The sequence below is a fragment of the Pundamilia nyererei genome, unplaced genomic scaffold, assembly GCF_000239375.1.
Source record: "Pundamilia nyererei isolate P.nyererei 1_Seehausen unplaced genomic scaffold, PunNye1.0 scaffold00174, whole genome shotgun sequence".
Taxonomy (NCBI): domain Eukaryota; kingdom Metazoa; phylum Chordata; class Actinopteri; order Cichliformes; family Cichlidae; genus Pundamilia; species Pundamilia nyererei.
The window spans coordinates 564,966-589,964 of NW_005187575.1; the positions used below are offsets into that span (position 1 = coordinate 564,966).

General features: G+C 39.9%; 3 protein-coding genes across 4 annotated transcripts in view; 2 read left to right on the forward strand and 1 right to left on the reverse strand.

Moving 5' to 3' along the window:
- The window catches only part of cdk19 (cyclin dependent kinase 19), a 73,757-nt gene extending 66,511 nt beyond the window's left edge, over positions 1–7,246 (reverse strand). Inside the window, exons 1-2 of one of the 2 annotated variants that reach the window (XM_013914146.1) lie at positions 7,204–7,246; positions 554–629 (exon numbers count right to left, since the gene is read on the reverse strand). In XM_013914146.1, coding sequence (XP_013769600.1) covers positions 554–577 — 24 coding nt within the window. In that variant the 5' untranslated portion in view covers positions 578–629; positions 7,204–7,246. Of the gene's footprint in view, positions 1–553; positions 630–6,983 lie in introns of both variants that reach the window. The other variant, XM_005746184.2, reaches the window with a different exon arrangement.
- Positions 7,247–8,849: 1,603 nt separating this feature from the next.
- amd1 (adenosylmethionine decarboxylase 1) lies at positions 8,850–18,783 on the forward strand. Its single transcript, XM_005746185.2, has 9 exons — positions 8,850–9,175; positions 12,683–12,769; positions 13,368–13,494; positions 13,608–13,710; positions 15,277–15,319; positions 15,582–15,726; positions 15,813–15,905; positions 15,985–16,140; positions 16,230–18,783. Exons 1-9 carry the CDS (start codon positions 9,066–9,068, stop codon positions 16,374–16,376), a joined length of 1,011 nt encoding a protein of 336 aa, XP_005746242.1. The 5' UTR covers positions 8,850–9,065; the 3' UTR covers positions 16,377–18,783.
- Positions 18,784–20,190: 1,407 nt separating this feature from the next.
- On the forward strand, positions 20,191–24,948 carry rpf2 (ribosome production factor 2 homolog). The gene is made up of 6 exons (XM_005746186.1): positions 20,191–20,352; positions 21,277–21,409; positions 23,084–23,121; positions 24,124–24,163; positions 24,245–24,326; positions 24,607–24,948. Exons 1-6 carry the CDS (start codon positions 20,330–20,332, stop codon positions 24,726–24,728), a joined length of 438 nt encoding a protein of 145 aa, XP_005746243.1. The 5' UTR covers positions 20,191–20,329; the 3' UTR covers positions 24,729–24,948.
- The last annotated feature ends 51 nt before the right edge of the window (positions 24,949–24,999 follow it).

The window sequence follows — 24,999 nt, forward strand, 5'->3', positions numbered from 1 at the left end:
AAATCCTCATCTTGGACAAACTCTGATACTATTCTATATATAATGCTAAAAGAAACATCCAGACTAAAGAGTCTGCTTGAAAATATTGAGTAAGTCTTCACAGGGTTTTGTGATATTTGCTGATGTTTATCTCTGCAGCAAATGAAGTCATCTCGACATCTACCAGGTCGCTGGCAACCCATTTAGGGTTAGGGTTTTTCACAAGTTTCATCTATGATAAAAATGGACGTCTGTTTGGATTAACCAATTCAATTTTATTTATATAGCGCCAAATCACAACAACAGTCGCCTCAAGGCATTTTATATTGTAAGGTAGACCAAACGGACACAGTCTTGGCATAACAATCGTGTTGCCAAAATGAATGTATTGAACTCCATGCGAAATGTGACATCTTCTAGTTTCTGAAAATTAGCCTATTTAGCAAGTAGCTAAAACAAAAATATCCTTGACATAACATTTACACTAAGCAATGACTTAGTGGGTGTTAAGAGGTTAAAGAGCCTGAGAACAACATGGTCATGTAAGGCCTTAGTAATGAAAACGGTAACTTACAGCAATTTCCCTGCAGGCAGACATTGATATTCCAGTGCCTTCTATTTGTTTCAGTGCATACTCCTTCTCATCTTTCCTGTGGTGAGAAAAAGAGAAAATGAAGAATATTAGAAGATGGCCAACAAAAAGGCTTTTTGAGGGTTTGATTAGTAAAGGAGGTGTTTTGCAAGGAGGATGAGGACAGCAGAGGGCATAAAAAACATCCTGTGGTTCAAGTTCCACAACTGCCATAGAGGAATCCATGTTATTAGTGATAGCTTTTGGCAGCAAAGATCCATTAGTTCCCTGCAGGAGTGCTCCCTAGGTCTGGATAAGTGCCCCCAGTGAAATTCCCCTTGATGCAGGGACGAAAACTCAAACTACACACTGACACTTCCAAAGCTCTCAGTTGGCAATTTTCCTCTTTTTGCAAGGTAGTCATTTGCCGTTGTGCATCAAATTTGAGCATGAAAATCAGTTAATAAGTGAAATGTGAGCCCGCAGGGCCGAGCACTTTCAGCAGACCAATATTGATTATTTGAGATAAGCAGAGTTCCGGTTAAGGAAGCCCAGCCTGAACACAGAGCAGTGGAGAAAATAAGGGCTAAAAGGATTCATAAGTCTGTTTACAATAAGCAAAGAGGCATGATTAAAATGTAAACACACTCAGTGGACAGTGTCCAATAACAACTTCATTCAGTGAGCAGCCTGCACAGATCAAAGAGGTCCTCATGGTGGTAATATCAAACACTTTTCAGCCTAATTTGCATTGGAGATGGTCACGGATTAACTGGAGCTCTCAGGCACACATCTCTAATACTAATTAAGCTGCACAGATGCTCAAAACAGCTCAAACATTTAATCCTTTAGTCTATAAAAAAAAAATTGCACATTAATATAATCAATTTACTCAATAAAACAGTTTATCCACTCCGTAATGCAAACCAGGACAAACTTACAGAGCTTGACATATAAAGATGGATCCAAACACTGTAAACCCAAATCTATATGCTTGAAATTTCAATTTTATGTCAGAAGATGAAAGTGATTATGAAACAGGTTCACTGTTTTATAGATTAAGGAAGCCCCACTTAAACACATTACACTATTAACATATATAGTGTTTATTTCTACTGTGTGCGTCTTCTGTAGTCTATGTAGTGCCCATAGTGCCCTCCATGCTTGCAGTACTAATTATGAATGTTTGCTAATAGAGGTGAGAATTACCAGATATCCCAAAATACAATATTATTACAACACTTCACTCACAATACAAGACTATTGTTATTTGTAACCTTATTAATAACATTATCGACATTTAAAGTGCAAATTATGACTTCAAAAAACTGTCAATGTCACAATCTATTCAAAAGTGGCGGTAAAGGTGCAACAAACTCAAGCTTTGGAAAACCATTACCATTGGTTGCTGGTCACCAAATGAAATTTTGTTGTATCTTTCAACAATGACAAGTGCGTTATCACATTGTGAAAAAAGCCACCATTTTTGTTCTAGCATGTGTGTGACTGAGCCATTGGCTTGCTCTGAATAACTGTGTCCAGTGTCTGATGGTTTTTCAGTTGAGCCAATTTAATGTAACGTAACGTTAGTCAAACAAACTTACATTAAATTGGATGGTTGTGCGTGAGATGAAACCTCTTCTTTGAAGTACTCCCCAAGTATTTTAATTCATTCATAACACTGATATTTGGCATCCCTATTTAATAGATTATTGCCATACAAAATATTGCAATACTATGCTGTATAGTTTTTTGTAACCCCACCCCTGTTAGCTAAATTATTCCACATGCTTTTTTCTGTCCTAACTGAAACATTTGTGTTGACTTGATAAGCAAAAGTAACTGTAACTATCGAGTGTATTTGGCAATTTGACAAAAAAATTTAATTCTAAAAAACGTTTGATCGAGAGTTTAAAAAAACAAAACAAAACTTGGGTGTGTCCCTCATGATCTGCCTGCTAGACGTTACTAATGAGACACCCTACTCAGTGTTATCCATGGTAACTGGTCGGTGTTGTGGTTGTTTCTCCAAGTTGGTCGTTGTCTTTTTTCTGAGTGTCTTAAATATATGCGCATATATCCATACAGTATATGCATCATCTCCAAAGCAGGAGGGTTTAAGCCATGTGGCACATCAGCAGTAACTTCAATAAATATCAGTTATTCACAGCCCAAACAGGCACTGTCAGATCTACCGTAGACAGTCAAAGAAAGAGTCACAGTTTTACACTCACTATTATTTGCATTTCTGCACCATGTTCACATATGGATACATTTTTGTATGACAGACCTTTAACCTGTATGTCTAGATTGCACGGCGGACTATGTTCACAGACAGTGATCTCTGGAGCTCCTTGGCCCATACAGTAATTTTGTGAGACACATCCATCAAATTAAAAATGAACATTTTCTTCATGAAAGAGCAAAATGTCTCCGTGTAAATATCATAATTCTATGCTGGATTCTGAATTCAATGTGATCTGAAAAATCACTACATTCTATTTTTAATGACTTTTTTGAGAATATGCAAACTGTAATATTTTATTATATTCATAACAATCCCTGAAGTGATTGTTCTTTTGGTTTCTATGAAGCAGGCCCAGAGCACTCTGAGGAGACACCACTGACTATCAATCCTTTTCAAATCGGCGATACATTGCCCCACAACACCCACAGGGCGAGTGTTGGCTTATCTGCTCAGGCCCCTTCAGGCCAGCGCACAGATCTTGTGATGGTGTGCGTGAGCCAGCTCCGTCTGCCTCTGCCATAATGTCTCTACGGTTCACGTCTTCCTCAAATTTTGGAGCTGCGATCTGGTGCCCTGGTGACTGGCTCTTAGCAGATAATAACACCCTTAAAATACACACATACACAAGTCAGAGAAAATCAGCACTGGTAATGTCTGAACAAAGGTTTCTTTGGACCTGAACTGCTGTGATTTCATAGAACATTGTCACAGTACACCCACAACAGATTGTACCAACTAGTGGTCTGTTCTCAAAAGCCATACAGGATACTTGTAATGAACCCACTGGTACAACTCACAGGAGCTGACCAGAAGCAAGACAGATAAAGCACTAAAAATAGCTATAAAGAAATGAACAAAACTTTGCTTTTTATGCTCTTTATCCAACAGTCACGGTTAAAAGAAATTTCAATGACTTCCTGACCCATACATGCACCATGAATTCCTTCCAGGACTAAATTTATGGCACTGTAAAAACATGCATCCATCACTGATATAACTATCTATAATGTAGTTATTAAGACACAGTGAGCTGTTGGTGGGATGTGTTCCACTTGTAAAAAAAGCAAAACTGGATCTTTATACTTCCAAGACACAGCATTTTCACATGACAACAAGGCCCCTTAGGCTCCTTAAGCTTTCTTAAGTTGAGAAAGCAGCAAACAATGAAAATTATCCATTACTTTAAATTCTGCTGCAAAACTGGGGTAAGTCATGAGTAACATTTTGGGTACTGGGAAAAGGAGGCTTTGCTAAGCATTAACAGGTTCACATTTCTGGGAATTTATAACGCTCTTTATTCTCAGGGCCTTTCATCCTCTGAGGGTCAAATCCAACTGTCTGTCAAATTTCTGAATGACGACAGCTCTGTCAAGAACAGAAACAACGACCACATTCAGTATTTTAAGTTCTCGTCTTGGGCCTGGATACATTTATTTTTCAGACCTTATGGCGGACTGGATTATAAAGCACACTGTCGATGAACGTGTCTGTTTTCATACATAAGGCGCACCGGATTATAAGGCGCATTAAGCAAAACAAAACCGTCAAATTTTACTCAACTCATTCTTCTTGCTTCCTCCACTTCCGTACCATTGATTCATTAGTGCGGAATTCTCTCGCAGCTGCTCTATTCCCATGTTGTTGCAGTATATTAATGACTAACCTCATATTGTGGATGGATTATCGCAGTTGTTCTCCTGACTGAAGTTTGGTCTGTTTACAGCATCCTGCCATGCGATTGCTTGGCAGGATGCTATTAGGTGGAAAAAAGTTAGCATCCATCCTCCAGCTTCACTGTATTTACATAATGCTAACATAGCTGTGTTGCTAGCGATTGCGTAGCACATCATTACCAGCTAGCCCAACTTCACTAACCCTACAAAAGTCACTGCTGTTTAGTTTTGTCTTCATTTATGTTGGAAGTGATGGCAGAGCTGTAAGTTTTATTTTTTTCAGAAATCTCTCATTCAGAACATGCTATATCATGTTTACGTGGAAACTAGCAAGCTAACTTCCTGCTAACTTCTAACTCCGTTAAATGTAATAAATTCTGTTTTCATGGATGTCTGGATGTTAAACTTAATTGTTACACCTGACAAAGCAGCAACACTGATCATTTTTTTAAAGATGAAAGAATTTATTATTGAGTTTATAGTTTGGAAAGCACTAATGCCCCCTTAGTTTTACATGAACTCGGCCCACTAACTAAAGCAATACCAGTGGTTAATTGTCTACTTTATGTTACTCCATCGAACTATTGGCTAAACTAGAGTCAAGTAGCTTAACATTGCTTTTAGGCTCACTTTGTTTAAATCCAACATATCTACACTGCTGATAAAGTTACAATATTGCAATATTAACAAACACAGTGAGGAAGAAACAGTCTAACTGACTGATCTACAAACCTGAACTGTTTCAGATTTTAAAGACACTGAGTGATTGTAAAAGTTTTTAATACATCAATTCTCAAAGTACGTGAAGAAGAAAAGGCCTTCTTTAACAGCTTGGGTAAATTTTAATTTGATTCTATTACAAAGATTTTAAAATGTTAATAATAATTGCATTATTTGAGTTGTCTATAGAGGTTATGGCCACATTAGCATTATCACAGCAATACAGACAAAACGTTGAAAGAAATAAAGCTAATAAAGCTTTAACTTTATTTCATGTTTTTTAATCTCTTTGGAAAAATACAAAATATATTTAAAATACAAGTGCATGGAGGTGCAGACATTTTATAACCATAGCTATACAAACATGAACAAAAAACAACTGTTTTATGTGTATTCTTAACCAGTTATGAATATTGACTTGATAATGGCTATTATAAATGTGGAAAAGCTAGCTGTTCCCTGTGACATTCCTTTTAGGTTGGATCTAATTGGAGTGATACTGTTCCTACTGGTAATAAAACAGTGTTTAGCTTTGCTATAACAACACTGACAATTCCATTCCATTCCATTTTATGTATATAGCGCCAAATCACAACATCAGTCACCCCAAGATGTTTTATATTGTAAGATTAAAGACCCCACAGTAATATAGAAAAAATACCCAAAAATCAAATGACCCCCTTTGAGCAAAAAGTGGGGGGAAAAACTCCCTTTTAACAGGAAGAAACCAGAACCAGGCTCAAGGAGAGACAGCCATCTGCCATGACTGGAAAAAACAATTTATTTACATATTTACTTTTTTCTTCTTACACCGGATTGTATATTTGTACATTTTTATACATGCTCTTTATCTCACTGTACAACTGTATGGTGACAATAAAGGCATTCTACTCTATTCTATTCTAAAACGAGTAATACATGGGAAGAAGTCAAATTGGGCCATCTGTATAATAAGTTCATCTAATGCTTAAAATTAGTTTCTCCATCTCAGATTTCGAGAAAACTTTATGACAAAGCATTTGGAAGACGGGGGCAGCAAAATCAGCTCTTAATGCACTGTGCCCTTGGTTAGCGCTGCTTTTCTTGAATGTAATTTTTAGATCAGAGTGATTAACCTTTTGGCTATCGTACAAATGAAACTTGTAGTATTCAAATAGGAAGCGCACTGGCCAGATTCTGCCACTTTTTTGGACTGGGATTTTGCCAGTTTGCATAAGGAACATTGACACCGTTGGCACAGCAGAGCAGAAGTGTGAGAACATATCTGTCCTGCTTTCTGTTGCTGATATATACATCGTGGTCACACGCTGTCATATGCTTGTCAGTGAGTGTAAGCAGCAAATGGCAGAGAAAACAATGTGTGTCAGAAAGAGGGAGAAAAAAAGTTTGGCACTCCACGATGCTGAAAACGGGGCCAAGAAAAGCCGCTCAGGTGTCACTATTGCGCGAAGTGACGATAGAATACGATAGAAGCTACCTTTGCTGCGACCGCCGACAGGACACTTGTCAGAAAATAAACAGCACCGCGGCTTTACATTGTTGTTTGGGGGTGTTGGGGAGGAGGAGGAGGAGGAAAGGGGGGAGCTCTGAGGTTGGGGACGGAGGTGGTGGGGGGGACCGTTGGTGAGTGAGTGCGTTACATGAAAACAAAAACACAGAGACACGGGCTATCGCTTCGGGGAGCTTCAAATCGAACGCCCCGTTCAGCACATAACCGAGGCGTGTGTTCACAAAATGCATCCCGCGGTCAGTTTTATGTCAGCATACACAATAACGTTCACGGTTATCTTACCCGTCTTTGCGCTTAGCTTTATAAACGTGCCCGTAGGTGCCTCGACCCACTTTGCAACCTTCATATTCGAACAGATCTTCTACTCTCTCTCTCTCCGCCGCCAGCTTTGTTTTGAAGTCGTAATCCATTTTAACCCATAAATACGCCTTAATTTACAATAAAATAAAATATTAATTATAACATGCATTAATTAAATAATCTGGTCGTTTTATTCCCCCACCATTTCCTTGTTTGGGATTTTGGTCTGCTCCGCTTAATGTTCACTGGCTCGTTGACGTTTCTAATTGGCGCGCGTGGCTCGCTGGGTATGGTAGTTCTTATGAGCAGGCGCCGCAGTTTGCCGCGTTGTCAGGCAAGCTATGGCAAACTACAACCCGCGTTTCTCGCTGCTGTTCGTTGCACTTTGCGTACTCATGAAAGCTCTTCAAAAATGCGGCCGTCGGTGGTTTGAGGTTACCTTTTTTTAACGTCACGTAAGATGAATAAATAAATGAGCTAAACGGATCCTCGTTATCTGGATCATCATCATCATCATCATCATTATTATTATTATTATTATTATTATTATTATTATTATTATTATTATTATTTAATGGTCATAATAATAATGGTATTGCAAAAGCTGAACAACTGTGTACATATGCAGTGTATTCATTTAATATAGTTAGAGTGACCACTTCCCACCAAACTCAATGTGATCCGAAGGGTATGGGACCTATTACAAATTGTTTAAAGATATCAAGTGCTATGTGTAACTTAAGGATATGTGCAAACATCCTGGGTGTTTCTGGGGTTGTTTTTTCGGGGGATAATATGAGTTTTCCAACTTCTTAACTGTTATTTTAGCTGATGTTTTTTCTGATAAGCATCTAAGGGTTTAAGTAGGTCGCTGCATCTCTTTTTAAGACACAGTTTTCTTTAGAGATTTAGATTCATTTTTTACTTTTGTGAACTACAGTCAGCCAAAAAAAGAAAAACAAGAAAATTGTTTAGTGCAGTTAGTGGTAAACATATGAAATGTCTTCCATAAATAAAGGTTATGAAAAAACAAAATATCATGATGGAAGACCCTTGCCTTCTATAATAATCGATAGGTTTTTGACATGCACACACACCTGTATATGTAGATGAGTGACGTCATGTCATATGTATGTGATTCATACTTAATTACTGTCATTCTATTGGGTGACAATTGTATGTGTGAGTTCCCACTGCCCGGAACACAATGAGATGAGAAAAGTCCTGTAACACATACAGTAGATATGTAATATCCTTTGGGAGTTCTTTCACCTGTTTTCCTTCTATAAGTACACTCTTTTGCTAAAACGAATACCTGCGCAGTCCAGTTTAGTTCAATCCAATTTAACAACTTGGTCATATTCTCATTTAAGTGGTTTATATCTGATATTCGCAGTTTAATATCAGTATTATAGTACCATTAAGTGAAAAAACAAATTATACAGCTTAAAAAAGAGAGAGCGTACATACGAAAAATTAATGTGATAAGTAAACACAATGGCTTGTGTTAGAAAAAAAGTTACGTAATCGTCGTGAACAGAAGAAAACTTATCAGAAAAGGACTTTTACACGAACATGCCGTCAACTGTCATACTGGCCTTCGTAAACTTAAATCCAGATGTCATGTAATGTTGATGTTGCTGTTTATATATATATATAATTAGTATGTGTTTCCAGAGGAAAGCTACATGCAGGCGGAAAAGTTTCATGACGGAAGACCCGCCTTCTATTATAATTGATAGGTTTCTGACCAATCACAAATCCCAAGATATGGCTTCGCGTTCAGATTGGCTCGAGGTGAGGCTTACGTAGGGCTATTGCCAAATAAAAGCTCCGCGCGGTCTCCATTCAGCGCTTACACAGTATGGCCGGCGATATTAGCTAGCGCTCGCTAACGGTATTCTCTGCTAAAGGGAAGACGGTAACTCAAGCAAATCAACTCCTGGATTGTTTTAAGGACTGAACCTCGCGAAATAATAACAGGTCGAGGAAGGAGTAATTAAGCTGTAAACGTTATAAACGACGTTGTAATATTTTTGGTTGTTGGGTGTCTGTTGTCTCACGATGGAAGATAACGGTGCACATTTCTTCGAGGGGACCGAGAAGCTCTTGGAGGTGTGGTTCTCTCGGCAGGATGAGACCAAAGGAAACGGAGACCTCCGTACCATCCCAAGGTTCGTGTTACTTGAGTGTCTCCGGGGCAGTGTCAGTCCACAGCAGCCTAGTGGTACATGGACAGAAACACCGGCTACATGCACGGCTTCAGTGGTCACTTTTTGAGATGTATAACAACTTGAATATTGTACAGTCCCGTTTCCGTTTACACTGTATTCCTTATAGTTATTAATCCACCCCTTCATAGACGGCAAGCATTGAAGTGAACCAAATCTAACCGTGGATCCTTAAGCTGGGGAGCTAGCTAACGTCGCCATTGGAAAATGGACACCTCCCCCTTTTAACAGTGGCTGAGTCATTCATTCTTCACCCTGGGAGCTTGCAGTAATTAATATATTCAGCTCCCATCGCTTGTTTTTGCGAGATGATTTGTCGCATGAGGCTTGGACGCTACCATGACAGCCAATTTAGAGCTACTTCATTTAAGCTAGTCCCTAGGAAAATATATATTCAAATTATCAGCCGTCTCCTGAATTCTCCGACGCTGAATTCTCAGACTGCTTGTGATTTAGTGATGAGACGATCTTATTGTCGTTATTTGCCAATTGCTATATATATTCGTGCTCGTGTGCACTAAATTGCTTGGGCTTTGTAATTACATATGCTTTATTTTTTCCTGCGTCACTCTACAACGAGGGGGGCATGTGAGACATGTGGTCGTCCGTTGTCACCGCGTGCCTTGCTGGCACGGAAATAGATTCAAGTATTCCAATTCCACCTTTTTTTTTTTTTTTTTCAATTCTTTACTTTTTAAGGCTCATAAGTGATTGGGGAAAACCGTCAACCTTTCCCTCTGCCCTTGCGGTTGCTAAAGGCTGGCCCCAGGTCTGTTACCGCTGTCTGTTTAACCAGAGAGAAACTGCGTAAAGTCGTGTTCACGTTTTCGGCCACGCGGTGCTCTCGCTCCTAGTTGCTCTGATTGGTTAGAGGGTTCCCTGTTACGTTGTGCCGCGGGGCACTTGGTTACGTTTAAAGACGGGGGGGGGGAGGACCCGGGGCGGCATGGATTCTGAAAAATCCATGTGGGTTCAGTTCTTGTGAGAAATTCGGTTTTTGCTTGCTAGCAAAATTAGCTGGTTTGAAATGCACGTTTTAAACAACCTTTAACAAGGAGAAACCTTAAAGGCAGATTTGTACCGTGTGTCATAATAATTTTTTGCTTCCCAGACTTTAGTGGAACTTGTCCACTGTAAAACAAATAGATTGTTTAAAATCACCTGGGTTATGTCACCTATAGAGGTAAGAATGGTACTGATTCTTTAATGTAAGGTGAGAGTAAGTGAAAGTGTTAATGGTGTCCACTGCCTTTGCTTAGGGTTTTGTTTTTAATTTATTTTTTTAATTTATTTTTTTTTTCTCTGGCAGTGTGTCATTTCATGACTGGTTCAAGGAGGCCAAATCATCTCCAGTGATGGGTGACTTTTTCTGGTTAATGACCAGATCAGGGGCTGGTTTGACAAGTGCATAACCATTGGAGTAAAGGAAAGCTGGCATTAATTTACAGCCAGAGGGCAGATTAAAGGCTCAAAGGGACACTGTCAGTGGATCAGACTCGATGGACGTTAGCCAATGTCCAAATAAGACCACAAGGGCATCTGATTCACAAATGTGAAGCTTGCTCACATTACCTCTCCTGCCACTTGTCAGGGTTCAGACTGCATACCAAGCACTTCCAGTCATTGTAGGGGAGACTGGTTCATAAAGTCATAGCATATTCACCTCTAAACACCTGAGAAATTTACTGTTCCCTGTGTTCAAGCCATCCAGTAAGTGACCACTTTTCTGTCTGATAAGCGGCAAACGTTCCAACATGTGCCGTCTTGATCAGCCATGTGTTCATAATCTCTGGGATGCATGAAAACAGGTTTGGCGCTTTGCTTTCTTTGAGGAAAATATGATCTTGTTGCACAGCTAGAAATAACCTCTGGTGTCGATTTCTCACCGAGGCAGGAGCTGACACAGCTTGCTAATGCTTGGCCTCTGGTATGAAACTGGGAAGTAGGCATGTCGCAACAGCTCTGTTATGTTGCGGGAAGTGATTGAGCTGAACTGTATCCAGACATACCTGTAATGCCTTTGTTCATCTTCCAAATACACTGTTGACATTACTTAATCATATTATATCATTTGCAGAGTTTAGATGGTACTATGATATACACCCATTCTCATCAGGCTTGGCCTTGATGGCAAACTAAAGATGTTGAGTCTTTGCATTAAGGACAATGCCAAAGAGAAGCTGGTGTATAACAAAGCCATCTTAAAGGCACATCGCCTGCATGGCCAGATTTAGAGTAGCTTATAGCATGATTTAGAGTTTATATCATCTTGCTCCAATGTTGGTCCTCGGTGCAGGACCTTTGTTTATCTTCTGAGACGTGCAGTTTTGAAATCATTCACATCCTTTTACACAATTTTCTTATGCACAAACTAAAAAACAGATTTTTAAATTGGTGGTGTTTTGGGCTGGAAGTGTAAAAAAACAAAAAAAACTGTTTACTTGTTCATGTGTTGACCTTATTTGAAACTTGATATTGGAGCACATTTGACTCCGTGATACCATACCTAGCTTTTTTGCCCCCACCCTCTCAGAGGAAGTGATGTTCACAATAGATGACGTAAGCCTGTCACTCTCTGAGGACAATGTTGTTAAGGGATTAGATGAAGTGTTGTTTGTGGTACTGGAAGGTAGTAAACATATTTGTAGTTTAGTTTCTTGGGCCATTAGGCCCGAATACAAAAGGCTGCAGTGTGAACTGTATTATTCTTGATTTTGTTGTCTTTAGAACAATGTCTGAGAGATGCATTGTTTATTTGTGTTTTGTGTGAGTTTCCTCAGTCATCTAGTTCATTTGTAGATTGACCATGTAGAAAGGAACATAATTGGGTCTTGCATTTTTGCCCACAGCCTTTACGCATACTGCTGCAGTCTGGTTACTGAGGGGCATTTCTTTTTGAGAGGTTCTCTAGAAAAGCCAGTTTCATAAAGCATTCATTATTGAGCTGCTGGTATGCTTTCATCAAACACTTTATTTCTTGGAACGTTTGTCTTGCAGCCCAGGCCCCCACTGTGAATGGGTTTGGCTGCTGTTCCAAGGTTGTAATGTGACCCAGCTGTCTGGGTGGTGTCCGGGGGGGGGGGGGGGGCGAGGCAGCTGCTAGAAGGTGTGTCTGTTGTAGGTGCAGAATAAGTCCACATTACCCTACAGCCATCTGCACATAGTGGAAAACGCATTTCAGTCTGAACAATACCTCTATTGATATCATCAGTATTGTATGCCCAGAGCATACTCTGGCACTGAAATTGTTATATGCACTTACTTTTTCAGCGTAAAGACTACAGCAAGCTTCATAGACATTTCTGTTCAAAATCATGAAAACATTCCAAACTTGGCCATGTTACATAACCATCAATAGTTCTTTCCTGTAGTGGGTGCCACTTTAAAATGACCTCAAAAGAGAACAACTTTGTCTTTGTGTGCATTTAACTTGTGTTCTTTTTCTTTCAGGTTTGAGTGGGACAAACTTTTGGAAAATGTGCATTGTTTGATAATAAGTGTGACAAAGACTGACAAGCAGGAAGCTTATATACTCAGGTGAGTGCCTGCTCGATACCTGCAGAAAGTCTTTCCAACTAGACCTTAACCTAATTTCCATTAATGACAGTCTCAGGTGTCAGTATGGGCATGTACTCTACATGTCACATGCAGTGCTTATATGAATGTGTAGTTGTGTTAAGGTAGGCCAAGTATGAGCATGTCAGATAAAACTAACATGAAGCTAAACCTGAAGCCAGTAAGCTTAACTCCTCTTGGGTAATCAAACAAGTATGACAAGTTGAATGGGAACTAGGGTGTGGCTTTTTCTCTTCCTCCTTTTGCTCACCTGTCCACCTTTTTTCCTTTCCCCATTAAAAAGGAGAGAAAGCCTTCACTGAAGTTTTACCTTCCCCATTACTGCTCTGCAATGTAGCAAGGTGAAACAAATATAGAAACGAATACCGGACCTCTATTACACGCATCAATAGTAAAATTTCATTTTACGAATGAGTAGCCGAGGGGCTCAGTTTGCTCATTTTAGGTAAATATTACAAAGATACCAGGCTTACTTAATCATCATTATGTATCATAGAATATAATGAGGGAAACGATGCTCTGTGGTTATTGGTGACTAACTCCTTTCTTGTCTCTACAGTGAGAGTAGCATGTTTGTCTCCAAGAGACGTTTCATTTTGAAGACATGCGGAACCACCCTCTTGTTGCAAGCACTGGTGCCTCTGCTGGAACTCGCCAGGGAGTACTGCGGCTTCGACACCATTGAGGTTAGACTGGTGTAGCATTTGCATGACAAAGCTCATTTCATCTCAATCTGAACGAGCTGTATCAATGAAGCTGATTAGTTGCGTAGGTTTATTCATTAGTGTCTCGTTTGCAGAATTTCTTCTACTCCCGTAAGAACTTCATGAAACCAGCCCATCAAGAGTTCCCTCATCGAAACTTCCAGGAAGAAGTGGACTTCCTCAGCCAGATTTTTCCCAGTAGGTGATACATGAAACTCTGAAGTGTGTTACACACGCAAGTAAAGGGTAGGGCTGTTCGATATAACGATATATATCGGATGATGATTATATAAAAACGTCTATCGTTTCATTTTACGTTATGTTTCGTCGTGTCGCAAAATAAACTATTTACGGCAATATTTTTTTTTTCATCGTTTTGATGGTCACTGTAGTGGCTATATTAATTTCCTAAAGTTAATATTATTTAATATAACCACACTACAGACGGACAAGCGCCTGTTTTTATGCGTTGTCATTAGTAACAACGACGGTAACACCATCGCGTGTCCGCTTGTTTATGTTCCACATAAACCTTTAACAATAAAGCTCAAGATCCTGTTGAGACTTTTCAAAATAAACTGAATCACGTGAAAGAGCAGATTATTTACAGATGAGAAGTAAAAAAGAGCCGCCAGGTGCTAAAAAATAATCCTAAGACTCAATTGTTAGAACAGGCTTTTCCCCGCAGCACGCCATGTAATAAATGCTCTCAAAGAAAACGTCGGCCGTTACAACTTATGTGTAAAAATGTATAGTTTCATGCATCGGTTAAAACACTTGACTCCGGGTACATGCCGCGCAGCTGGAAACACTTCCCGCAAGTCGAGCTGCCCGAGATTCACAGAATTTATAGAAAATGTTACATTTTTGTGATTTATATTGTTATCGGGACAATAGAATTCTTATATCGGGGATATGAGATTTTGGTCATATCGCACAGCCCTAGTAAAGTGTGTTTGAAGCACAGTCTGTTAAATCCCTGACGCTCTGAATTTACAGCTGGAAAATGCCCAGGGCAGTTCCCGATTTATGGCTGCTCCTGGCAAACAATCTGCTAGTTGTTTAAACAAAAAGCTGGACTAGTTGACAAATCTAAAAGACAGAACTCCTCAACCACTACCCCCACAAGAAATTGAAATCAAACACACTTTAAATGATCAAAGTGAAACGTTAACCAACAAACACTTCATGTGTTAGCTGTATTAAGCAATTAGCACATTCCTCATTGATCAAACATAATCTTAGCAGTGCTGTTAGCAGTAGGCTTCTCCTGTGCTAACATTGACAACTTGGTTCTAAAGTTTATTCTGACAACACCAACATGCAGCTTTTTAGCACAAAAGAACTACAGAGCAGCACTGCTTAACATAGCTGTCATGTATTTACCCTCATGAATAAAGTAATAAAACTGTTTGGCACTGACTAGCGGGGTTAGCGAACATTTAAATATCCAATCATAAGACACACCCTGATTTTGATTAATGCAAATCTTAGGTTTATGTTTTTATAGATCAGGTAATCATGTATCTGTGATCATCATCTCTACCCAAGCTGTTTTAATCATTTAAGAACAAATGTTGAATATTGCTTGTAATATTGAGACTATGGCGTGCATTGCTTATACTATAGCTGTGGGGACAATGAAATTCAGTATTATCACAGACTGTAATTCTGTGTAGCTTTTATCATTGTGGGTTCTCTTCAGAGCTGCCTAATGTTTTTGTTGATTATAAACGGTAACCATAACATTCCCTCCTTTTACAGATGGTGCAGCCTACTGTATGGGACGTTTGAACTCTGACTGCTGGTGAGCATTAAAATATCCCACATTGGCTTAATATGCTAATAGCTAAGATGGTCAAGATTTTCAGTCATGAAATATAATTAAATATTTGTGGTTTCTGGAGTTCAGCACTTGTCAGTGAACGTTGGTAATGCCAATTCATGAGGGAGGTGAAAAGCCTTTAGTTTAAATTGAAAGGATGTTCAAGGCCTCCTCTCATAGGTAGCAGCTCCATGCATTGTCCAGGTTTGAAAATCTTTAATGCCCCCTTGCATCCCTCCCACAGGTACCTGTTTACTCTGGATATGCCAGAGTACTGGGAGAACAAGTGTGCTGATCAGACGCTGGAAGTTCTGATGAGCGACCTTGATCCAGCCATCATGGACCAGTTCTACATGAAAGACGGTGTTTCCGCAAGTGAGGTCACTCGTGTAAGTTTTCCCCCAGTTTCCCCCTCAGAACAAGCATGTGGTAGTAGTTTAACCTTCGTAATCACGGTCTCGTTCTGTTCTCGCAGATGAGTGGAATTCGTGACCTGATTCCAGGTTCTGTGATTGATGCCACAATGTTCAACCCTTGTGGATACTCGATGAACGGGATGAAGACTGACGTGAGTGGCATTTTGTTTCTTCATCATAGTTGCGCGCTCAAGCAAATCAGTGATGCGACTTTGCTCATTTTCCCCACAGGGAACCTACTGGACCATCCACATCACCCCAGAGCCAGAGTTCTCCTACGTCAGCTTTGAAACAAACCTCTCCCAGACATCATACGATGAATTGATCAGGAAGGTTGTGGAGGTGTTCAAGCCAGGAAAATTTGTGACTACACTCTTTGTCAATCAGGTGCATTTCAAATCCAATTTTTGCATCTACCCGGGGGGATTTTAAACGGCTTCCTGTAAAGTGGTTTGTTTTTGTTTTTTCTCCTGCAGAGCTCTAAATGTCGCAGTGTCTTTTCTACTCCCCCAAAAATGGAGGGCTACAAGCGCCTCGACCGCCAGTTGGCTCAATTCAACGATTACAATTTTGTCTTCACAAGCTACACCAAGAATCGCCAGCAGAACCAGCAGCAGAGCTGAGGGTCGAGGATGAAGAGGCGCAAAAAACGTGGCGCCTCGGCGCTCCCACGTTGCAATGCGCTTCACCACAGAGTAGCGAGCTTGTCATCATCGTCTCTCCTGTCCCACCCTCCCCGCTGCTGCTGTCACCATCCAGATTGTCCTGGTGTCAGCGATGGCGCTGCTGCCCCTACTTTAACTTCCAGTTTGAGTTGTTTGCATTGTTGTACCCGTGACTTAGATCCCTTGCATGAAAGCTCTTTTCTCTGTTACGATATTCTAGCCCACTCTTGCTGTGATCTTGAAGTGCATGTAGAGGTATTAAACACGCTCTGTTTCAGGCTGTCCACCTGTGCCCAGTACAATGGTCCCTTCCTGCAGGTGTCCCCCCTCATTCCCCACAGACAAGGTTTCCGCCCACCCTAGACCAGGACCCTGACGTGCTCAGATCAGTCCGCCTCTTATGAGCATACTTTAGATCTCATCCATTGGTTTAAACTTCAAATTGCACCCAACCACCTAGTTAGCATGCCTATTTCTCTACTCTGTTACGGAGTTTATTTTAAAACCCTGTTTACTCAAGGTACTTGGAGGCAAATCACCTCAGCTCAAGTTGTGCTGAGCTTGGGCATTGTGGGATTGTCTTTGAAATGCCATCTTGCTTTGATGTTGCACTAAAGGTTCAAAAGTTCTCATCTTATTGGTCAGGTTTTGTTCTTTGGCAGTTTTGTTCTTTGGTAAACTTTCAGCTTATACACTTCAGATCTGAGCTTGAACATTTTACATTGGCCCACATCTGTAGGAAGCATCTAGATATTTCAACCCAGTCATGCAGCATTCACAGAGGGTTTTTAAAAAAAAAACAAACAAAAAAAAAAAAACCTGAATGTAGCACAGGCCGTGCAGAGCGGCTTGCTCGGCCATCTTTCGAATGTACATTTCTCTGGAAAGAAAGCCTGGAACAGGTTTGAGCTGAATGTACGACTCCAGACAACGCGCTCACAATGCCCTCTGCTGACCGGCCATTGTTCAGCCCCAGCCCACCGAGAGCCAGCCCTCCTGGCCACTCGCACTGTGTTCAGCTCTGAAAGGAAATAATGAATCAGACACTTTTTGCTTTAGTTGCCCACCAAAGCATCCCCCCAAACATAATATCCACCCTGTCTCTTTCTGCCACATACAGAGATGTAAGCGCACAAAAGAGGCCCACTAGTCTGAGCATGCCAGGGTGGTCCCAGATCATTCCGCATATAACCACTACATAAACTGCCATTTATGAAATTTATTGTGCCCTCACTTTTTTCTTTTTGTCATTTGGGTCAATGCCCTTTGTTTGCAAGGGGAATCCTGACACACTGCATGTGACTACTAGTGCCGTGTTGCTCAACAGTGTAATGTAGCGCTGTCTCTGCTGTCAGTGTGTGTGTGCTTCACCTTCCTCTTGTTTTACAAGGTGAAAGTTGGAACTGCCCCAACCTGGTACATGTTGGATAGGTGGTTTTGTTTGTATTTTATTCCCCCTTTTTGTTTTGGTTTTTATTTTTATTTTTTATAAATTTCATGTACCTGTCTAACTCTTATAGATTTCAGGCTTCAGACAGGTGCTAAAAGCAGGAGAAGTTTCAGTCTTGTTTGTGGTTTTGTTTTTATTTGATGCCCTACTACAGCTAAGGTTTAGCTTCTCCTGCCAGAGAATGCTGTTAGAATCTTGCCGATGTGATAGTTTTATCCTGATTTCGGCACTTGACATCATCTAAGGAACTTAGCATGCTAGTCAAGCTAGCACTTGGTAAATTTATCTATATAAGGGCAGGAATTTTGAAAAGTGTCCCTCTAGTGAGGCTACGTGGCTTTTTTCTTTTTTCTTTCTTTCTTTTATTCTTTTTTTTTTTTTTTTTTTTTTTTTTCCCTTCAATTTAAGATTAAATGACTTGTAATGGTAGTCTGGTTTATATTTTTTAAGAATTTCCATCTAGCAACAGAAATGGTATGCTAGCTGTTGGATTAAGTGCATTTCAGCCTTGTTGGTGTGGATCGTTGGTGTTTTTATATGGTGATCTCTATTTTGCAGTTTAATGGTAATTGAATTTTATACAAAATATTTTGTATTTCTGCTGCGGACCAATTTTATTTTTAATTATCTTCTTTCTGCCCTTTGGTTCTAGATGTTTTTGTGAAAACAATGTTCCAACAAAGTTACTTGAGGGATGACCTTTTCCAAGTTGACTAGATCATGTTATCACTTTGCTTTGTGAATTCAAGGAAGCGGAAGCCAGGAAAGCCTCCTGCTTGTGAGGGTACAGTTGCAGGTTGTACTGAATGAGCAACTTTGCTGTTCTAATTCATTTATCTGTTCTCTGGATGGTCAAGATGTGCTAAATATCCGTGCTATGAGCTTAATGCTTCAATAAAAGATACTTAAATGTGAGATCTGTGTGCTTTTATTTTGGTATCAAGACCCTGTAGGACTGTCTGACTGCATCAGAAAGCTTTAAAGGGATGATTAAGTGGGTTTTGGTGTAGTTTGTGCAAAAATCTCAAGACCTAATGTGAAACAAGCTGCTCCCTACTCTAATACACTGATTAGACTTAAATCACAGGGGATCTCTCCTGGTCACACAGTGCAACTGGACTGGTGGTGGTGGTGGGGGGGCACAACAGTGGCTCCAGGAGGAACAAACTGGAGCTGTGTGTGAGAATAAGCTGCTCTACAGTAGAACAGCACAGGGTGCAGTCTTCAATGACATCCCCTCTAGACTTCCCCCCCCCCCCCCCCCCCCCCCCCCCCCCCCCCCCATAGGGGGGGGCTACCAAAAACAATTTCCAGTTTGATTACGGTGTCATCAAGTATAGGTTACTGAAAAGAGGGTAAAATAATTATGCCTGGTTAATATCCTGCTCTTAACCCTAAAAACGGGTACATATGGAAACAAAGATTTTGAAATCATCTGTTTGAATTGACTGGAAGCCCCAAAATGGGGCATACAACAAAAGTCTTCTATAATTAAATTTTTTCAGAACAGTCTTTAATTGTGATTAGTTTAAATTTATTGATAAGTAAGAGACCTGATGCTTTGTTTTGTTTTTAGCTTAAGGAATTTGGGTGTCATCCTTTAAAAAGAAGACTCTGTGCTAAAATCAATTCTTGCCCAGGTAAAGAAATTCCTTTTAATGGGATTATTATTAAATATTTTTTTCTGACAGCCCAGAGGTGAACCAACCAGGAGAAAGAGATACGGGAAATTGAACAACCTTAACAAGTTTCTTATTGTTCTCACAGCAGCAATGAAGTTACAACCAAATCTCAATTTATAATTCAGGTTCAAGGTTACTTTATTTATACCTGTAGGTAAATTTGCTTTACAGAAACATTATAGCATTTGACACCCCTTCACAAAACGCACACCTATTTAAACACATTTGGTAATAATTAGACAAGATGAATTAAATCAAAAAACAGTTATTAAGTTAAATGATGGCAGCATATCTGCTCGTGTTTGTATAGAGAATGAATAATAATGGCGATAAGACGCACCGTGGAGGAGAACACTGGGTCAGGCAGCACACCATTTATTCTCACTCTTCGTGACTTGTCAGTTAAAAAGCCTAAAATCCAACCCAGCAGGTTTTTCCTGATTAAATTTTTTTTTATATAATTCTATTTACATACATTATTATATAACATAATATATAATGTATAAAATTTAGTCAAGAGGCACTCTATGCCAGGAGAATTTTTGTTTTTGGAGTGAGAAATGACAATCTGAACTTCTTGTACAGTCTGATCAGATATGGGGATGGGATCTGCCTTCAGAGTTTAAAAGGCCATCAGCAGATGACCACTTGATGGCAGTATTTTGAGTTGGGTTTCTTTTGTTATATATGATCGAAGAAGAAAATCGTCGCTCTTGTCGTTTTCACGTGTTTCTTAATTAGTGTGGTCGTTAGCGATTAGGAATAAAAATACATATACAATGACGCAGTTGGATTCTGTAATGTAAGTATGGACTCTCGCTTTGGGGGGGGCCTGGGAAGTGTTGCTATGTATCGTTTTATGAATGTGCTGTTTATGGCAAAGCTTCTAACCTTTAGCTGTCGGCTAACTGCAACTAGCTCCGTCGTGGAATCGGCATGCCTCTGTGGCATCTCCCTGTGCCATGCCTCTGTGGCATCTCCCTGTGCCATGCCTCTGTGGCATCTCATTGTCCGATCTTCAGATGCCACAAAGGATTTGGAGACACCCCATATTTCTACATAAGCGCATAATCAAATCGATTTCCCTGTCTCTCAGCCTCATGTTCGTCTTTAATGTGCTGTGAGATTAGTGGTGTCATGCCTAAAATTCAGGGTCTAACGGTCTGAGTTACACTCGATTTGAGTATTTTATGTTTAAGGCAATCATATTAATATAATTGATAACAAACTCATTTAAATGTCTTGTTTTTGTATCCAGTCTCTCTGCTGAAACTAAACTTTTTAAGGTTACCATCTTACTTTCAGTGCATTATGATTTGGTACATACTGGCATTGCATACAAGTTTGGTTAATATTTCTTCAGCGCTGTGCACATAAAGTCTCTATTCTAAACAGCATTATTCTTAGGCATCTGTTAATGTATTGGCAGATGTATTGATTCACATCAGGGCTGCTCTCTGAAACAATGCTCTAAGTTTTAAGATAGTTTGTTGTCAAGCTAGAAGACATTCAGACTGTGAAGTTATTTTATGAAGATGATTTCCCCGTGTCTCTGAAAGAAAGAGGAAGATCGGAAACAAGATGAACAGAAACAATATCTGTATTGGCTAATTGACGTACATTTTTAGGTCATCAACCAATCAGAAATACCGGTTTGATTTTCTGATAGTTTGCCTTGTGTGCAGTTTGTCATCTTTCTTATATTCCCTTGTGTTTTCTTCCTCAGAAAACCGAAGACAAAGCGCTCAAAACGCTTCTTGGAGAGCAGAGCACCCAAATTGACTGAAGATGTGAAGAGTGCCATGATTATGAAAGGAGGGAACACAAGTCAGACCATCACGCAGGCCCTGAAGGACATAGTAAGTCACAGAGGAGCTGTGTAAGGATGGAGTTTGGCATATTTGTCACACTGACATGTTTCAGATCATCAAACAGATTTTAGTATCAGACAAAAGCTGTCCAACCCTACCTGGCTCTATGTGGAAAAAGCCCCACCCACAATTCTTAAACTTTGGGGTGTTTTCACACCTGTAAATGATGAGTTCTTACACTTGGATCTATTCCTAATGATCTGGTTTGTTTTTGCACCAAATGCCTTACTACAAACCACATGAGAATGTTCAGTCGGCTTATTGGCCAGATGTGTCTGTGGCAGCAGGAAGAAGGTGCTATGTTCTAGACTATTGGAGAACACAATACTGCTAGGGGCTAGCCCGTACAGACCTTTGCACATCTATAGTTCCTCTACAGGAGGTTTTTTTTATTTATTTTTTTATATTTTTTTTAGCTCAGACTTGTAATATACACCTGGTAGTTCGTTCAGATCGAGGTCGGATCATGTTCAGACTGTAAACGAACCACTCTGGAGTTCGCTTGGAACAATAACAAGTCCAAATCTGCAAAAAACAAACTGCACTGAGGGGGGAAATGAACAAGAGTTTGATCGAAATAGCCTAAATAGCACAGGTGTGAAAATACTATTAAATTAACTATGATTAACCAAGTTCTTTGGAAAGCTGAGTTTAATTTCAGATAACCACACCCAGGCCTGATCACAGCCAGAACAAGACTTTTAGAGTCTATCTGACAAAGTGAAGCAGGCAAAACAAAAATCTCAAGAAGTAAGATATTGTGCCACGATCTAAAGAAAATCAAGAACACAGATTGACGCCTATCAGCTTGAGGCTGGACGTTAGGGTTGGGTGACTGGCCGAATATGCCCATCGTCGATCGTTTTTACAATTTATTTATTTATTTGAGTAAGTTAAATGGTGGATCTAATAGAAGCAGTCAACAGGAAAAATTAACCCATCTGGAGCACAGTCTGAGTCAAAATCCCTGAAATGAATCTGTCAATGCATTTCGGGCAGTTTGTCCAAGGTTTGTTCATTCTGCGCTCCAGATGGGTTGAGCGCGTTAAAAATTTTAATCGTGTTAATAGTGATGACCGCATTAACGCTGACAGCCCTAATTTCTTGGGGGGGAAATTAGTTGGAGTTCTGTGTTGTAAACGTGCAAATCAGTCTGTGCATGATTACATTGCTTTGCCCATCAAAAAATCTGCACATGTGCAAATATATTGCCCATCATTGATTATTGGACTGACGATTGTCGGGTAGAAACTTTTGCATATCGCCCAAGCCTACTGGACGTGTAAAATCCATGTGAATATTTGGTGTGTTAAAAATATTTTACTCATCTGTTCTTAAAGCAGCTGTTCACGCCGACGGTTTAATTTGATTTGATTTTATTGATTACCATTCAAATATCTCAGTGAAGACAGAACAAAGATCTACCACAAAGCAAGAAAGCATGAGACAAGGCTAATCAAAAGGTATTGGCTGAAGCATTTGCTTATTACGCCAACCCTTTTAACATTTCACTGGATGAATCTGTGGCATTCATTTTTTCCAAACTGAGATCAATTTTTTAGATTTTTTCCATCTCACAGTGCGTTTTGAGGTTTGTTTGTTTTGTTTTTTAATGTGTAATTTTTCTGTAAATTCATGCAAGTACATTTGTTTCCTTCACAGTATTCCCTGAAGAAACCCAATGCTGTGCTGTACAAAAAGTAAGTGACATATCCACTTTGTTCCTATAATAAACGCTCGGGTTTTATTTGATGGAACAGGTTTATCAGTTCATCTGCTTAGTGTGGGTCGTTTCTAGATATTTGAGCTGGAAAAACTTTGAATTGTCTATTTGGTCGCTTCAGATGATGACTGGGAGGTAAAGAATTACACTGGTAGTTGTATTTACATCCACGTGTTGAACTTGATGTCACATCAGAAGGCGCGAGCTGCCTTGTTGGTGTCGTTTGTCATGAACCGTATCCTGGCAGAATGTGATGATGCAGTCACAGTTTGAAGACGCGTGTACGGTCATGCCGGTTTTTCCCAGTATTTTGATGATATTCCAGTATAGACGCTTGGCGATTGTCAGATTATATGGAGGGAAACGTTGAAGCAGTTTGAAAAGATGAGACCTCCTGAAAAAAAAACGTTGGAAAAAAGGTCTTTAAAAGTAAAACACAACAGCAGTGTCTTTGCTTCTGAGTTTGTCTGCTTCTACTTCTTCTTCTTCTTATGTCAGTGCCAGTGTGGCAGTTATGTGGTGAGTGGTGACACCTAGTGTCCAAAAGAGTACTGCAGCAACTACCTATACCTTAACGGGGAGTTTAAGCAGAAGTGGCTGTGTGATCACGTTACTGTGGCTGTGGAGCAGCCTAAAACGGAAGACCAAGCCTGCCTTTTTCATATTTTATTCAGCTGGTGTATGTTTCTCTTGTTGGTACTTCTCTAAATCCTTGATTTCAGACCATTTCTGTTCTACTCTTGGCTCTGGGGGAGAATGAATTTCTCTCATATGGTTGTCTCAGGCACACAGCAGCTCCAGACATCCACTAAAACCTAATATTTTTAAACAGAAAACCAATTAGGATAAAAGCTGGCATAAAGGGAGCTGAAAGGGCTTGTTTCAGACAGTGGGTGATCATACAAAGCTACTGGTCTAAGAGTGAAGTCCCCTACAGTGTGTGTTTTCTGTCTTGATGGTGTCTGTGTACGCTTTTTAGAAAGAACATCACTCGGCCATTTGAGGACTCAACATCACTGGTGAGTGCAGAGGGGCGATGGTCCTTTTCAGAGTTTTCACCAGTGTTGCTTTTCTTGTTAATAATCTAACATTTATTTTAGGAGTTCTTTTCCAAGAAGACAGACTGCTCCCTGTTCCTGTTCGGCTCCCACAATAAGAAACGGCCCAACAACTTCATATTTGGTAAATTTAAACTTTCTCTCTATCAGTTATATCACTTAATATACATACAGCAGCTATAACATCTGTTTTCAGGTTTTTACATGATACTGGACTGTCAGTGTCTCGTCTCACGTTACACGTTGTGTTTTATGTTTAGCAGACTATCAGCATAATGCTAGTGAATACTGGTCTGCAGGTTTTCAGTAAAAAACATTTCAGTGTAGAAGATGCTCTGCAAAGAAAAGGTTTTCAGATTTTGAATTGACCCAATCAAATAAATTGTTCGCTTGTTTGTTTGCAGGTCGTCTATTTGACTTCCATGTACTTGATATGATTGAACTTGGAATTGAGAAGTACGTCTCCCTGAGTGAAATTAAGGTAACGGTTTCAGTCATGCTGTGTCTGGCTAGGGAGTCATTTTGACTCATGGTCACAGTCATTTCATCAACTTGTTATTTTCCTCATAATTTAAACTAGAGACCAAAACCTACCTCTGCGTGTAAAGTTAAACCATACAGCTATCACACATACATAAAGACGCGGGTGATACGTAAAACCTTAGAGGTTCTACTTTCTTTCTATCATAATTGTACATTCACCAAACCAATGAGGAGCCTTGAGTTCAAACACTCTGAAACAACATAAGGGAACAAACTGTCGTGTTCTTGAGACTACACCTATCGCTGCTTCACTC

Coding starts and splice junctions, on each gene's coding strand:
- rpf2 (XM_005746186.1), top strand. CDS start 20,330: ATGACGCAGTTGGATTCTGTAAT. Junction 21,410..23,083: donor CGCAGGCCCTGAAGGACATA/GTAAGTCACAGA, acceptor TTTCCTTCACAG/TATTCCCTGAAGAAACCCAA. Junction 23,122..24,123: donor AATGCTGTGCTGTACAAAAA/GTAAGTGACATA, acceptor TACGCTTTTTAG/AAAGAACATCACTCGGCCAT.
- amd1 (XM_005746185.2), top strand. CDS start 9,066: ATGGAAGATAACGGTGCACATTTCTTCGAGGGGACCGAGAAGCTCTTG. Junction 13,495..13,607: donor GCGGCTTCGACACCATTGAG/GTTAGACTGGTG, acceptor TCTCGTTTGCAG/AATTTCTTCTACTCCCGTAA. Junction 15,727..15,812: donor CCGCAAGTGAGGTCACTCGT/GTAAGTTTTCCC, acceptor CTGTTCTCGCAG/ATGAGTGGAATTCGTGACCT.